Consider the following 16,753-nt stretch of genomic DNA (forward strand, 5'->3'; position numbering starts at 1 on the left):
ATAATATTATTATCATTAATATTCTATTAATATTGGCATTGTAACCCTGACTTCACAGTTAGAACTTTGAATGCAGTATAATTTAAAAAAATATAATGATAATTTTTATTTAATATGATAATATATGGCGAGAGAAATTTACAAAATTACGTATTCCCATTCGCAGTGGCGAATGCGCATAGAGTTGTACTTAATGTCTGCGATTAGTTTTTTTTTTCTGTATCTTGTAATCTACACTATTTGGTTAACATTTGAGTATAATTATTTCTATCGCATATAAATTAAGAAGTTCCCATCAAATGTGATATGCATACTATGTATCCTTTACAGTTGTAACTTTTACCATAGGCCATTAGTTAAAAATTTGACGAGCTTTTGCACTGTTGGACACTGTAAAATCACTCATCCCTGTTTCGCTTACCAGAATAAACTATATATATTTACAAGGCACACATATCACGTATACACCTCCGTGCGATATTTTGTGAGCGCAATGTAATATTGTATCATATACGTACGTGCGTATACTATAGAGAAAATAGCTACAAGAGTCTACAAGCATTCTTCACGAAATTTCGTTTTTTATGACTCTTCGTTTTACCGCCCGGTCGGAGGATTATCGTTCCATTACCGGCATTACGGCCACACATTGATCCGTCCGGACTGAACGCACCTGTAAGCAAGAAAAGATGCAACGTCATCCACATTACAAATGAATATTACGGACTTTTACAAGCGCAATTAAACTACTCGTACTAATGACGGAAGGCGATCTCGGTTCCGCAGAGTACAATCTCAGGTCGTCCTGATAGTCGTCGTCGGAGCGACGCATCTCGTGCAGACACCGCGATGCCAAGTGCCGGAAGACGCTCATCACGCCGATATCCTCTTTCACGGACGTCCGTAAGAGTTTGCAGCCTAAGGCGCGGCCGAGCCTGTCAGCTTCGTCCCTATAATATATACCAAGTGGTTTTCGTTTTATAGATACAAATTTACGTTTTTTTTCCAAGAAATTTGATTGAAATTACTCACGGATCAACCACGCATTGTTCCACAAGGTCGATCTTATTTTGCACCAGGACCGTGGGAATTTCTCCACATTCATTTTCTACCTGTAAAAGAAAATTTTAGAAAGATTATACGGAGTGCCTCAAGATTCGATTGTGTGTATTAAGTAATTCTTTCAATTTTTTATGAACTTTTATTTATTAATTTTGATGTTCTCGCAAATTAAATTTCAGGAAGAGCTAAAGATGAAGAATTAGAATCGAATGAAGCTTATTCTTATAGACTCGCACTTTGAGTTTCCACGACGGAATAGCATCGAAGGAATCCCTGTCGGTGGCCGAATAAGCGAGGACACAGGCATGAGCGCCGCGATAGTAAGCCGCTGTGATAGCGTCAAATTCCTCCTGTCCTGCGGTATCCCACAGCATTAATCTTACATCCTCGCCGTCGACCCTGTATATGTTAGCACAAAATATTTATTTACATACTTATTATCCATATGTTATTAAAGCAATCGATATCGCGAGAAATCGTTTAATCGACGACTTTAAAAAGATTTTTAAAGTCGTCGATTAAAAGATGTCATTATAACGCAAAGTTTATAAAATGTTAATTTTAATCCTAATTAATCTTAATTTATATTTCTAATCTAATTCATTTCAATTTTAAATAATCTTGATTTATATTTCTAATTTTAATCCTATATATACATATATAATTTTTTTATGAATTATTTTCCAAACCGTTACTGCGAATTATTTGATCCCTAGGAATGCAAAAAGTGATTGATATGATGGATATTAAAAGATGGATCGCACACACATATTCAACGAAACAAAAATTTCCTTCTACATTGACCGACATTACATCGTTGAATATTCGGAGGGGGATGCGAGAAGTATCCCACGGTAGCTCGCGCTGGCATGATTAAAATCGGGTTTTTCTCAGGCGCGTCGCGTCTCGAAATCGTATACATGTAAGTAGCAGTATGATGATCGACAGTTAATAATCAAATTGGTATAATATTCGAATCGATTTCATTTGTACTATAGCACATCCACGATTGTGTTTAAAAATATTTTTGAAAATATTCGAGAAATGTCTGCTTTTAGATTTTTTTTTGCGCTCTAAATGTCACAAATATTCTTTCGTTATTTTCTTTTTTCTCGAAATTTTCTCAATGATCTCCGTTGGGTCTCGAAAATTTATAATTAATAATAACTTAATACAACATTGTAGATTAAAATTTTAGTCCACTTTTTGTTCCGAATGTCAAGCTTGTTAAGTCAAGTAATTTTCAATTAAAATGATTCGACACGCAACGCACGAGCGATTACTTACTCGATCTCACGCTCCAGGAAGTCTACGCCGATCGTCTTCTTATAGTCCCTCGTGTATGTACCTTTGCAGAATCTTTGAATCATCGACGACTTCCCCACGGCGCCGTTGCCCACTATCACCACCTAAATGAGAAAAATATTAAATATTTTTTATTAGCGGAGAATATACCTGGAGAGAAGAATATCAATAATCATGGCAAGGATTATTTTAAATTTAAGTAAGAATCTTAATGCAATTTTAATTTGTCCTCAAAGTAAATGGATTAATAGGCATTGAGAATGATAGAAATGATCATTCAATTAATATTCCAAAGATTGAAAATTTAATTTGGCAAAAAATTAATGCCGAGTTATTCTCAATAAATTCGCTTCTTGCAGATTGACGATCGATGAGAAATGTGACCCAAATAATTTCGCCAAATACCGTCTATACGGCATGTCGCGTAAGGGAAGTGGGTTACATCGATAAAGATGTAAGCCCATAAAAAAAAACCGGTCGCCGAAAACGATCTCCTGGCTTCTGCGAGCATGTGATTTAGGACTTAAAATTCAAAATGACATGTATGGCCCGCATCACGATATAGAGTATCTCAGGAATGCTCGTGTGTGTACGAGAGTATATATTGAAGTCGAACGTCGATGCGCTGAAATTAATGACTATATAAGGCACACTAGAATATTTCGCATCAATATCATCCTTCATCCTGATTTAATCGTTCCGATATAGCCATAAACCACGGACCATCATACCGCGCTCCTCGTTCGATTGGAATCCGGTAATATACCGCGGAAATATGAAGAAAGTATGGGGTGTTCCGGAACAATAGTGTACAATTCGAAATACCATGTGATAACTTAATCAGAAATGAACCGTAAATTAGATAAACGTAACATAAATAACGATTGAATGACATCTTAATTTAACACTCGATTGCAAAAATATATATAATGTTAAAAATTGAAAAATTGTGAAAGATGATGACATCATCCTCGATATTTTTTACGGAGAAAGAACGGTATTTCGGTAATTCCGGGACACCGTATATAAATAAAATATTAATAAAAAAAAAGGCGTAAGCATGTAGTCTCTCCGGTGACCAGCGCGATGAAAACACGAGCAGGTACCGTTACCGGCAATCGAAAGATAAGCAGAGATCACTGGAGCAGCACCAAGCTCGTATGCGCGAGAGATCCTATATGCGCGCGCTTCCCTATTTCTCTTCTCTCTTTTTCTATTCATACTACTTTAGCACACCTGTGCGATTGAATAGTTAGATGCAAGAGCGTACATGAATGCCACGCAAATGCCTGCAAATAGAAAATTGATTCTATGTTTTTTTTCTTTATTAAATTTTATATTCATGCTTTAAACTGGAAGCTCAGTCTCAAAATTACATCGAGTTTTACGCTGTTGTTGTATCCCGTATCTCAATTATGTATACATATATATAATTCTCGAATCTCTGCAATCGATCAGCCACGGCACCCGATTGTAACTCGCGTGCTAATCGCGTGCGAGGCTTATCGAGTCGATTTCCGGTGGGGTTGCGAGCGTTTTACATTCTTCGCTCATGTCGGCAAATTTTGTATAGCGAAGAGAAGATTAAATAAATAGATTTTGCGAGAATAAATTTGCGTATAAATATCATTAATAATTTCATTCGCCCGTGATCATATACATATGTCATGGATAAAATAATTCAGGAAATTGAATTAATTTTCTCTTCTTATAATAAATTAAAAATAATAAAACAATTATACAATGACGTTTACAGATATGTTTCAACAGATATCTTTCTCTTTCTTTTTATTCTAGATTTTCAAAATTCCATTCCAGTCTCTCCTTGCGAAATCATCTTTAAATCGTTCGAGGGATTCGTATATTGAAGGTCATCTCGTCGAAAGTCTACTACACCTATTTGCCGAAAGTGAATATTCGAGTGAAACGAATTACTCATCGTTAGACGAGGACCGGACGTTTTAAGAGAAGGTGAAGTAAAAAATGCGGCGCGGCCGATCCGGCGCGATCGGCGAACTTGTGGCCTCGCCGTGGAATCAAGTAATAACTCTTCGTAACGCAACGACATGCTATAACGAAGAGCCGCTTTTCTCGCCGATGGAAAATCACGATGAATTATATAAAAATGCGTCCGTTCCTTTTTTAGGAATTCGCGCCGGCCTCCTCTCGTTACACTTTCTACACATGGAATAAAATAGAAATACATAGGCTGGTGGATTCAAAAGTGGAAAGGAACGAAGAGTAGAATGAAGAAATGCAACGAAGAGAGCGATATGGCTGAAAACTGAAAGGAAATAGAACAGACCACGGTTGAGTCCCGCGATTACCTTGAGTGATATCTCGAGCTCTTCCTCCCGCATTCTGTGTGTGACCGTAAAGATGATTAACATAATATCCCACCGCAACACGGATCCATGATCCTCTCCGATCGATTGGGCGTGCGCGTGTAAAAATTCCAGCTTTTATCCGAAAACGGCGTGATATTATAAAGAAAACGAGGGAGAAAAAGAACGAGAGAGAGAGACGAGTCTCACTCACTTCTCCTCAGCACCTCGGTATTCCCGAGTCGATGACTTTGCGCCTTGGCCGAGTCATTATTCACACACAGCTCCGACACATACGCGGCGTCAGGCCGCGTTTTTCTTTTCCCGTAACTTTCTCGCGGGGAAAAGTCTCACCTCGCCCGCGAAAGAAACGGAACGGAACCCGCGTCTCGCGAAAGATAGGAGGAGGTGAGTTTTCTCGCGGCACGAATAGCACGGCACGGAACGGAACGGAACGGAGCACGCACGCATGCACGCAAGCATGCACGCACGCTAGGCATGCACGCACGCACGCACGCACGAATGCGCGCCGCTGACCACCACTGGCCGACTGAACAGCACACCTGTGTACAGCAGGAGACACCTGTCGCCGACGCGCGCCTGCAGGTCTGGTGATTTTACATGTATGTCTAGTGAATGTCCTCGTGTGTGAGACACTAGAGCAGCCATGTCCGGACTTCTACAAGAATTCCGCTCTCTTCGTTCGTGTTGCTACGAGAGAGAGAAATCTTTTTCATATTTTATTCTCCTGTAAAAAAAAAAAAAAAAAAAAAAAAAATTAATTATTATTTGACGATTAAACGCGTCCCAAATTTTGCTGGAATCAAAAATTGAAAATAGTCTCCTTTGCCAAAAAGTTTTATATATATATATATAGTATCTCATTCTAATAAAAACATAAATTAATATCCTACAAAAAATGTTTCTTTAATTGAAATTTTTAGCACAAAAGATGTTTGTACAAGATATTTTTTTAAATTGAAATGTGAAAGCTCTATTCAAGTTGTCTACAAATAATATTGATGTTGATGAACTTTTATAAAATTTTTCTCCAATCCAGTTTTTGTGTAGAATATCAAATTTATATACGAAAAATTTTCAGCTGTTTTCGTTAAAATGAGATATCTGATATATAAACTGTTATCTGAAATAATCCTTATCTTATACAAGTTTCGCCGATATCTGACAGTCGGTATTCGAATAATTTCATTTTCGTAAACAAAACTGTTCCGTTTATTTTGTCGATTATTTCTCTTATACATCTAACGTAATTTTATCTTCACTCGCCACAGATTTCTATTATACATAATTATTCGAAAGGAAATCGCACCTCTCTATCCTTCCAATATTATAGAAAAAAACTTTGCCCGGATAAAGATTAACAAATAGCTCCAGTAAACTTTCATCCGTTTTGTGCTTGTAATCGTTGCATTACATTTCTTAATTATATATAGTCTCTTTATCTTAATTAATTCTTACTATAGTGCTATCATAAATGATAATTCTTGATAATTTTCTGCATACAGTTTGGCGATATTTGCAAATTTCTCAAAATGAACAATAACTTGCTTGAATCTGTTTTCTTACAAATAACGTATTTTTTCTTTTACTAATTTTAAATGTTTTTTTCTACAACTGAGGATAGTACTTACTGAAGGAAATCGTATTTTCTACGAGAAAATTGATCATTACACAAAGTGATAACAATATTATAAAAATTTATCGTATGATTAATGATATCGCCTGTGAGCACACCTCTTTGAAATTCACGATCAATTTGGTACTATTAACACAGCTCTGACTTCTTCAGAACAGAAGATGCATGTGTATAGTGTTCAGTAAGAGATCTGTGCATCAAATCTCCGAGGCATATTCTCTGACGAAATTAGAGTCGACTTTTCTAGAGTAGTTCTAGAATTTTTTCTTATTAGCGTAATATTATTTTGACACTTTATTTCTTAAAACGAAGTTAATGGAACAAATTTTTTAATCGTAAAGAAAAGTCTTTACAATAAAATTTTTATTGCAATAAAAGTCGACTCGAAATTCGTCGTAGAATCGATAGGCAAAAGGAATGGCGATGGTTTTTTGGCACATTCCATACATATTTTTGCATGTGTGTGTATGTGTATGTGTGTGTGGAGCGCGCACGTGCGCGCATATGTATTAAAAGAGAGTAACATATTGCTAAAATATCTATATATAATTTTACATCATTTACCGTTATGAATGCATACATTTATGAAGTATATTTAATTTTATCCACTTATTTTTATCCGCATAATAACTATTTTCAATTATTCGAGTCACGTACTCGCTAACGTGAAAAATCACGCGACAAATGAGTATAATAAAACGCTTAAACACGATTTATAAAAATATATAAAAATGATAAATTCGAGATAACACACATGAATGTATAACCAAATAATGATTAACTCTTTGCGGTCTCAAGCCGATTGATATGACAATCTTCCATTGGTCTGATTATATTCATATGATGTGCAGCTAGCTAGTTTTTAATGTACAAAAATTAATGAATAAATAGTAAATATATATTTAATTATAATATATAATATTTAATAAATAAATGTGTAAAATATCTAATATATTTTTTGATATTGAAAAAGCAAATGAATGATATATGTAAATCCGAAAAAATCTCACCTTTTTGCGTAAACTATCTGTGATAAGATAAACTATGTTTATTTCTTATATAAAGACAATTGTCATTCAAGCATTTAATGTGGTTCTGATCAATCCGATGCGTGCGCGATAAGATAGATGGAATTGCATTACATTTTCAAACGAGTGACTTGCGCGTGTGCCGGGAATATCTCGGCTTGAGACTCCGCAAAAGATTAATAATGTGATGTAAATACATTCTTTTTTGGAATACTTAAAAAATATTCGACGATATACTGATTCTCCACGTTTTCAGATGCAAACATCCCCGATACACAGATATTTGAGTGTGCATTCGTAGATGCGTACACTCTCGTGTATACTTGCGGAAGGTGATCTTATATGTTACAAGTAACAAGTGTACCTTAGAAAACGTTAGCTGGCAGTTAGCTGAGTCAGTACTAATGGTTTCGCGACAAATAGACGAAAGGGTATAACGTCGTTCAACGCAGTCGCCGCAAGGACACAACAGTCTTCCGCATTCTCTTGGACGGACCGGTTAATAAATCCTCAATCTTCGCGTACACATGCAAACTGCATGCGCAAGATCGTTCGTCGGCGAAACTTTCGTATATATATCTCCCGAGAGTTCGTCGTAATGAATTCCGAGTCGTTACGCTCGAACGAGAAGGAATGATAAAGTTGTGCATCCGTGGTCCGTCGTTTTGTCCTTTTAACATTGTCGGTAGTACAGTTTTATCGAAGGATTGACTCTCTTGATCGTCGCTTACGTAATGCGTACGGGAATTGTAATAAGGGAAATACAATATTAATATCGTACACACGAATATATTACATCGCTATTATTGCCGATCGCGCGGCATCATCATCTGGAATTGTCATACCTACGAATGGTCGAGGTCACTACCTCACATTAACTGACACTTATAAACGATTTTACAAAGGCCATTTAACGTCTATGTGTGTATAACATTCTTACTGCGGTCTAAAACGATATCTAAAACCTCGTCGCCGCGCGACGATAGAGCATATCAAAATGCCAATATATACGTTTGTCAAGTCATATAAGTAAAAATGTACAAATATCAATCTTCGAGCTTTATGGCAGATACAATGTGCGAAGACGAGAATGTAAAAAAAGGAGAAAAAGAAAGAAAATCGTGGAAGATGGAGAGAAAAGGAGAAAAACCTATCATTAAATAAAATTATACTATCACCATCGTCCGCGAAATGATCATGATCGTTCGAGTATAAAGGTCGCGGTACTCTTCCAGAAGTACCGTGAAAACTTGCATATATAGATCAATGAAGAAAATCGTAATGACCGCCATCGATATAACAACATCGATTGCATCTTTCAATAGAGTAATGTGAAGGAAGAATCGTTTTTACGAAGAGAAATATCCATTACTTAATACGCAGACGCTTCCTTGTATTCGGAACCCTCCATAGTGAAGAAGTCTTCGAGTTTCCACTGAAGTGTCTCAAATGTCGGTCTCTTCATAGGATCTTTGTTCCAACATTCCAACATGATATTGTAAAGCGTCTCGGGGCAATTGGGTGGATTCGGCATTCTATAGCCGTGCTCCACCTGGTGAAGAACTTCAGCGTTTGTCATACCTGAAAAGAAAAACGCGTTTACATTTTATTAATTCTACCTCATGATGCCAAATTACTTTAATCGAAAATTGAGGAATGAATTGCAAAAAGGACGTGAATTCCTTATAGCAAAACTGAATATCACTAAGCCTGAGAAATAAGATTCACATTCTCCATTTGCTCTTTTAAATTAATAAAACTTTAAGCTTAATTCTTTATATGAATTTATTTACGTTATGCAACTTTTTATTAAGAACATATAAAGAAAGAATAAGCTTAGAGTACAGGACTTACCTGGATAAGGTATTCTACCGTACGTGACCAATTCAGTAAGGAGAATACCAAACGACCATACGTCGGATTTAATACTAAATTTGCTGTAGTTGGCGGCCTCAGGCGCGGTCCACTTGATAGGAAAGCGTGCAAAAAATTGTACATAATTGCGCTATAACAATAATCCAACGGAAAGATATGATTATACAAATATTAGCTTTATTGATTTTGCAGCAATATTTCGGGATGACTCTTTGCAAAATTAATGAGAAAATATGCATTATATTAAACGATTGAAAAATAGATTTGTTCTCTTTAGAAACAGTGCTTTTCAAAGTTTAAAGCGCTTTAATAAACATTCGGACTTTTCTAACAGGAATATTTTCAAAGAATAAGGTGCTGAAAATCATCGATAATTTTTTAATAACGTCATTTCATAGACTCCCTTAATTATAATTTAAGAGCTTGTATAGCTTGATTTGTTGTTGTTCGTGTAGAACACAATTTAGTTAGAGACAATAAAAAGGCCAATGAGGGAGCCAAACCATGCGTACCTTGTGCTTGCGTACCTTGTAAGTATTCCAGTAAACTGCCATTCCTCATCAATTCCGTGATAATGTAGATCGGCTCTTCCATCGTGCACACGGCATACAATTGAATCAACTTGGCGTGTCGGAGCTTCTTCATGATCTGTGCCTCAGCGAGGAAGTCCTTTGGATCCATTGTGCCCGGCTTGAGCGTTTTTATCGCCACCGGTGTGGTGTTGTTCCACAAACCTTCCCAGACCTCGCCAAACTGTCCCTGGCCCAATTTTCTCAGGAATTTCAACGACGAACGATCAATCTCCCATTGGTCCCGCGTACGGTGACTAAGGCCCTCCGTTACGGGTTTCTCAACCTGTCGAACAAAGTCAAATCGGGAATCAGCCGTCGTCGGAATAGGGATCTCGCGAGACTCGATTTTGTGCAAGTAGAAGAAATTTGTGTTTTATTGGCTGTTTTTTAATGTGGCGAGAGCTCTATCGGTCTTTCCGTCCCCTTTTTAGATAAGAAAAGAATCTATGCTAGGCATAAAGGATAATTCTACGCACACTGTAAAAAGAAAAAAAAGAGCACTAACGCTTACTCTTCTGCCTTCGCGGATACAAACCTACGTCTCTCCGTGTCCTGCAATTGTGTTAAGTAACACCCACAATCCCGGATGGATTAATATGATCGCAAGATCGTTCCAACAATAAAGAGATATGCGTTTTAGAGAAATAAAGAGAAAGACGAAGACAGATGAAAATGAAATAATGAACAATATAATAATAATATTATGCAGAATGTCTCAAATATGTCGTATAGCTAATTGTAAGAAAAGAAGCATGTTGTGATTTACGCGAATCGCAGAAACACGTATATATATATATATATATATATAGGGTGTTTCAAAGCGAAATCGACATATTCGGGAGATTAGTCTAAACAAAAAAGTTTGTCTGCATTATCAATTATTACAAAATTCAAGTATAAAAATATATAACTTTGACATATTAAAATAAATTTTCCATTCTTGATAAAAGTCAAATCGATTCATGATGTATACGAACTTGTTTGCTTAAAATTATTTCTCAAACACGCTGACAAAGTTCCCGGTTTCGTTACAGAACATCCTGTATAATCTAAACGTGATAGCATGCTCGTTTGCCTCTCGATTAAGAGACACGTATGCAGAAACGCTTTTGGGACATCCTGTATATAGATATAGATTTCGAGCACACACATACGTTGGAGCCGACAAGCGCAAGTCTTGCTTTTACATCAGTACGGCGAGAGATTGATTATATACGTATTTATAAGAAAATATCTCGTGTATGTAAATTGTTATTCACAGGCGAGAGAGTGACGTTTCGCATTGGAAGGAAAAGGCCGTCGTTTCTTTCGTGTGTGCTGCCAATCTTGATTCTGAATATTTACCTATACATTGCACCTCTCGCGAGGTGTCTCTAGGATGCTAAGTGAATTGATGGAATTGTGATAACTTGTTGTAAATATATATGAAATTACATCAAATGTGTACAGAGAGCTTTTACACGATATCAGATATCTCTAAGTGAATGACAATCTACTGCTTCTGAAACATAATCCCGTATAGAACGGGCTTGTGCTTGTATGTACAGGCCAGACGCAATCAAATGGAGAAGCGTTTTAAAAAGTCGAGAAAAAGAACAGAATCAAAAAACGATGTATTATGGCATATATTAGGACATTCAATTTACCAAGAAAATCCACCGGGAGGAAGGGCAAGCAATAAACAGACAAACAAACACAATCTATTCAGACATCGAACTTTTGTAAGTAAATTAGCTTATCAAGTGCTTCAAAAATCTCTGATATCTCTCTTTATTTTTTTTTTTCCAGCATATAAATTTAAAAATATATCTCGTTTTTGCCGTGTTATTAAGTCTCATTTACTCGCGATTTTCCAAGAATAAGGATTTCGAGAATCACAGATATAATCGATATGTTGTAAATATTTCTTTAGAATGTATTATATCTCTAAATTTGTAATTTCCAAGTATCGCGCATCAGTAATAATAACGCTAACAATAATGAAAGAGTATAGAAAAATAATATAAAAAAGAATGACAAAAAAATATATCAATCTTAATATCAATAATAAGAGTAATAATATACTTGATTATGATTATCACAACCATAAAGGGGGGTGGGGGGAGGGGGGCACGAGCAAGTATCGATCGTATTGTTGCTTTTGCAAAAATGTTGGAGCTTAGACAGTTTATATAGTGTTAGTAGGCAATAAATAAATAAAAAAAATTTATCGAGATTTATATATAAAAAATTTCGATTAATTTCCGCTCCAATTTGTGTATTTGGGTGTGTATATGTGCAATTGTTAAAGAGGTTTCAGTCGCAATTTAAAGTCGCATCGTGTGCTCTTTTTTGTTGTACGTTTTAATCAAGGCTTATCTAATATCGATTCGACGTCCCGTTCAATGTTATTGAAATTCAACGTCCAATCAAAGCCGATTCTTTTCGTAGAAACATACGAAATCGCGTTTAATGTTACATCATAAATTCGCCGGCGCATTCGGTCGCGATCATAGTTTCTTTGTCAATAAAGATTTGCCTAACTAGGCGATAAATGAAACTCTATCGCTACAACACCCGAATGTACGATGTTTTTAAACGCAGAGTCCTGTCTAAACTCCTCCTCTATTCTCGTAACTCGCTCGAGAAACAGCACGTCGATCATTATTTATCGGTTAATTATCATCGATGTTGCATCGGGAGGCTCTCGATCGTGTGTCGGCCACTTGTTGAAACTTACTTGCACACACGGCTTGCACAGATTAACGCATAGACCGTCCGCATCCTTGCTGTAATGCTCCACGAGATCCTGTAGATTCCTGAAAGTGGTTCGTCTGGCGATGAAGAAGCCACCCTCGTCCAATTGACGGATACGATAATGCTTTACTGTGTCACCATCGCGCACTGGAATGCAAACAATCATCGATCATCGAACAATCATTCCACTCCGGCGATTTAAATAACGACCTCGCAATTTTCTCGCAGAGATCGCGCGCTACATTTCGCGTTCCCGTCCCAATCATTATTCATTTATTTGATATCGCACTGGACGCGCGTTATGACACGACCGGTAGTTTCTATTACCGTCCTATGACGTTACCTGAAAGGGAGTAATCGTTGTGCCGGCTCTCGGAGTCTCTTATCAGAAACGCGCCGTGATCGTTTTCCGGTAGAAGCAATTTTTTCTCGGCCTCGATTCGCTTAATCTTCCTGAAATACCATCTGTAAATGCAAATTAGCATTATGACATTTATGAATCTGTCCCTCTCCTTCCTCTTAATTGCTAACAACTCTACTCTGCGTGCGCGAGTGAACACTTTCAAAGACATTAATTGCAAAATAAAAATCACCTATGATCTGTACAATAAAACTCGGGGGTTCCTGTTTGTAATAAGATATTAAACGCATTGCATGTATTATTATCACAAACATGCGTATTAGTTTCAATTATCACCGTGTTACACGGAGATAAAAAATATCGCCTAAAACGATTTAATTAAGACGACAACGAGACTCACGGTTCTGCCTCGATCGACTTGAGTTTGGCGACGTAATTACTGGGAATATAGCCCTCCTGCCTGGTCCTTTTGCTTTTGGCGAGCCACCAGTCGCCCTGAGTGTCATTGATTATTTCCAAGTGCTCTCCTTTCCTGAAGCTGAGATCTTCGTCCGTACGAGCGTCATAATCGTAAAGAGCAACGAATATCTTTGCGGTCGACATATCCGTGTCCGGGATCTGCGGGATCGGCCTTATGGGATCAGGCGGTGGCGTAGGCACAGGATTAACCTGCGACGCGACCGCCTCGATGCTGGGATTACCGATCCTGTCCGGCTTCTCCTTCTCCACGTCGGTCGGGTTGCTGAAACAGTTCCCCATGCTTGATTCGTTCTTGTCTCTATCCTGAGACTACAGTTCTTTCAAAAATGATTCGCCGCGTCGTTGCCCACGGGACACGTCGTCGTCGTCCTCCTCCTCCTCGTTGCATTTAACAACGCAATCGAAATCGCTGTACGAGGATTCGTACCGCGAAGGAATACGTTACAGTTCGTACAGTTCTACGAAGCGATCCCTAAATATCTAGGCGTTGAACGATCGAGAGATGTCGAGAGAATCGTCGCGCGCACTTTTCCAGTCACCTTCGTAGATGAATCCGCGTGTCATACATTCCCCGCGAGGGATCTACGAGACGCAGCACATCCGTAAGATCGAATCATAACTGCGAGATCTGTGTCAGCTGTGTCGTCCCGACGACAACGGAGCGTAGAGGAGCGGAACAGGCCACGGAATCGTTGGCTGGATAGCGCGAGAAGGGACGAGCCTTGAAGAAAGGATCACATCCGCGAGGAAATGCTCCGAGGCGGTGCCGCGCATTCTCCGGATATCCTGGACTCCTGGGACGTCCTGTCGCGAGGCTGATACATCGCCGCGAAGAACAGCATGCGCGCGCGATTATATATTCGTCGGGTGATAGAGAGAGAAAGAGGGAACTCTACTCTAGAGACGTGGACTCTTCTGAATTCCAATCCTCCTAAACAGCGTTATCGACGATCACATATAAGTCCGACAATCCGGCTTGTGGAACGCGAGACTGATCGGCGGCCCCTCTCACCGCGGCGAGCTTAGAAAGTAGGCGAGTCGCCAGGCGCCATTGCAGGGCGAATAGTCACGGATCCGTCAAAAGCCCACCGTGCGTGTCCGTCGTGTCCGTGTATGTGTTGCGTGCGTGCGTGCGCGCGCGCGCGCGCGTGCGCTCGCTCAAGTGATTGCCTTCTCATACGCGACACACGCCCAATTCCGAGTCGGTGGCTGCTGTCGGCGTTCCCTACATCCGTTCGACGATGATTTATTATTGTATTATCGCGGCGTGCGCTCCATAAATATGAGATCCGCCGTCGATAGCCTTATTATCATTCGCGTTTCGTACATTCCCGGAATGTGACAGACAGGCCGCGCTAGATCTCGGTATATAGTATGATATACGACGAGATCCTTTTCACATTTGAATCACCAGGTCGCACAAACACACGCGTACCAGCTCGTAACTAGCGGTGAAAGCCACACGATTACAGGACTGGTCAGTCAGGACTGATCAGGATATCGTTGAGATTCAGAATTCAGATTCAGATACGTTTCTCGAATCTGGAATACATGTGGCGCGTCCGTGGCGAACTTTGGGACTAACTAACCGCAAAACGCGCGCTTGGTAAAAGGATGTATATCTTTCGTGTATAACTTCAAGAGGATTTCGATATGAAACGCAGTATCATACGTTTTTTTTTAATTCCCACTAGTGAGAATTTTATATTCCTTGATTTGTTTTATGAGACGAAACAACCTATTATTAATATAATTATAATTATTAAAATATATCTCTCAACCTACTTTGTTCGTGTAAAATCTAGAAGCTAAAGCTCGTATCAAATTACGCGCCAAAAAAATCAACCAATCCCGCGCCGACTATAAAAAAAAACAGCAATATGGCGTCCATCACATTGGATTTGTTGTTTCATTTCTCTATCATATGTATTCTGCGATTGTGCAAGTTTGCTACATAGTCACTAGACGACTAGTGTCACTAGAAAAATATTTCTATAGAATACGCGTACGAAATAAGATATATTTGAAATTTTCAAGTAGATAGATCATAATATAAATTATTATTGTTTTCATATATTTAATGACAAAACACAACGGGTAAGCATTACATTATAAAAAGATGAATACTTAACGAAATATTTTATGTAATCGAATGTATTAAAGTATATATATGAAATATTATATTTCCTAAATTAGCTCTCTCGATTTTTCGATAATCTTATCTCGACAATTTTATATGCAAATGATGAAACAAATCGATTTATGCAAAGCAATATTTCATGCGCTTTGTCGACTGTAGAAGTTTTTTGTTTCGGTCGAGCAATTGCTTATATTTTCCTCCACACAATCGAGCTTTGTTCTTTTTACGGTGAAACTAATTTTCTAAACCATGAACTTAATCTTTTTTTTTTTTTTACATTCTAGCTAAAATTATAATCTAAAAGGAAAGAAAAGAAGAAACACATCAAAAGAAGAAACGTGTCAATTAAAAGGAATCGTACGAAAGGTAATTGCATCTGATTAAAGGTATTCAAGGTATGTTACACAGACTATTGTTTTCCATGCACATATCGTTTGATGTATTTGCTTACTTCTCTGTGAACTTGTGACTAACAAGATCTCGACCAAGCCAGAAAAATACAGCTAAAATCGATTACAATCGCCGCAAAGTGGTCGTCTATTTTACGGGGTGATGCGAGAAAAGATAGGTAGGTCTTAGCAGATTTTAGAGCGTCGAAATGTTGACGAGAGTTTTATCAATAATAAATGAATAACAAATATGTGTGTCTTTTATTTGGAAAATTATCTTATTCAAGAATGTTTCTTCTTCGTCATTTGTTGCTTTTTTTTTACTATTAATAAAACTTTCATTGCCGTACATATGGAGAAAGAGACACGATGAAGGCACCGGGCTACTTTTCATGCATCACCCTGTATAAATTATGTACAACATGTGTGTTATACGGCAGTGATATATATTTATATCTATACATATCTTTGCCATTCACTATATATGTTCTACGATACGCGCTGCTTGAAATATTTTTTCTACGAATCCCGTGTTAGGATTTGTTCCTCGAGTAAACTTTAACGGTCGATTTACCACAACAATTAATCTCGACACTCTACTTTATTTGTCAAAAAGAAAACATCGACAAAATGTATTTAACAACGCTCTTACAATCGTTTTCGTTAAAGCGAGGAACGCGATCCGTTCTCGCTGTCATTCTGTACAATATTTCGGAGAACGTTTCTAAAAGACACGTATGTCTAGCGAATCGAGCTGGCGGATTGCAAAAAAGTGCATGGATTTCGTTTCCATCGTCGTCGGCCTATTACCGAGATACACGACG

At 37.9% G+C, this 16,753-nt stretch overlaps 2 protein-coding genes and 2 long non-coding RNA genes across 4 annotated transcripts; 2 read left to right on the plus strand and 2 right to left on the minus strand.

Moving 5' to 3' along the window:
* Positions 1–207: 207 nt before the first annotated feature.
* On the minus strand, positions 208–5,439 carry LOC115235888 (ras-related protein Rab-23). The gene is made up of 6 exons (XM_029807976.1): positions 4,695–5,439; positions 2,350–2,471; positions 1,299–1,461; positions 1,033–1,112; positions 757–950; positions 208–673 (listed from the first exon to the last, which is right to left on the minus strand). The coding sequence occupies exons 1-6, from the start codon at positions 4,755–4,757 to the stop codon at positions 543–545; spliced, it is 753 nt and encodes a 250-aa protein (XP_029663836.1). The 5' UTR covers positions 4,758–5,439; the 3' UTR covers positions 208–542.
* LOC115235890 lies at positions 1,421–2,486 on the plus strand. Its single transcript, XR_003884106.1, has 3 exons — positions 1,421–1,469; positions 1,779–1,984; positions 2,419–2,486. It is a non-coding gene; the product is annotated as an uncharacterized LOC115235890 (long non-coding RNA).
* LOC115235889 lies at positions 2,484–4,686 on the plus strand. Its single transcript, XR_003884105.1, has 4 exons — positions 2,484–2,566; positions 2,727–3,124; positions 4,165–4,407; positions 4,514–4,686. It is a non-coding gene; the product is annotated as an uncharacterized LOC115235889 (long non-coding RNA).
* Positions 5,440–5,905: 466 nt separating the features above from the next.
* On the minus strand, positions 5,906–15,049 carry LOC115235891 (tyrosine-protein kinase Src42A). Its single transcript, XM_029807977.1, is given in 6 exon segments — positions 5,906–8,957; positions 9,231–9,461; positions 9,710–10,106; positions 12,543–12,706; positions 12,903–13,024; positions 13,321–15,049. Coding segments are annotated over 6 exon segments (1,482 nt in total). The 5' UTR covers positions 13,680–15,049; the 3' UTR covers positions 5,906–8,748.
* Between the last annotated feature and the right edge of the window lie 1,704 nt (positions 15,050–16,753).

Source organism: Formica exsecta, unplaced genomic scaffold (assembly GCF_003651465.1).
Source record: "Formica exsecta isolate Colony F162 unplaced genomic scaffold, ASM365146v1 scaffold237, whole genome shotgun sequence".
NCBI classification, from domain to species: Eukaryota; Metazoa; Arthropoda; class Insecta; order Hymenoptera; family Formicidae; genus Formica; species Formica exsecta.

Excerpts from the sequence above, each read along its gene's own strand:
- LOC115235888 (XM_029807976.1), bottom strand. The coding sequence starts at position 4,757 with ATGTTAATCATCTTTACGGTCACACACAGAATGCGGGAGGAAGAGCTC. Across the intron at positions 2,472-4,694 it reads AGCTCGAGATATCACTCAAG|GTGGTGATAGTGGGCAACGG; the intron begins GTAATCGCGGGA and ends TTTCTCATTTAG. Across the intron at positions 951-1,032 it reads GAACAATGCGTGGTTGATCC|GGACGAAGCTGACAGGCTCG; the intron begins GTGAGTAATTTC and ends TATATATTATAG.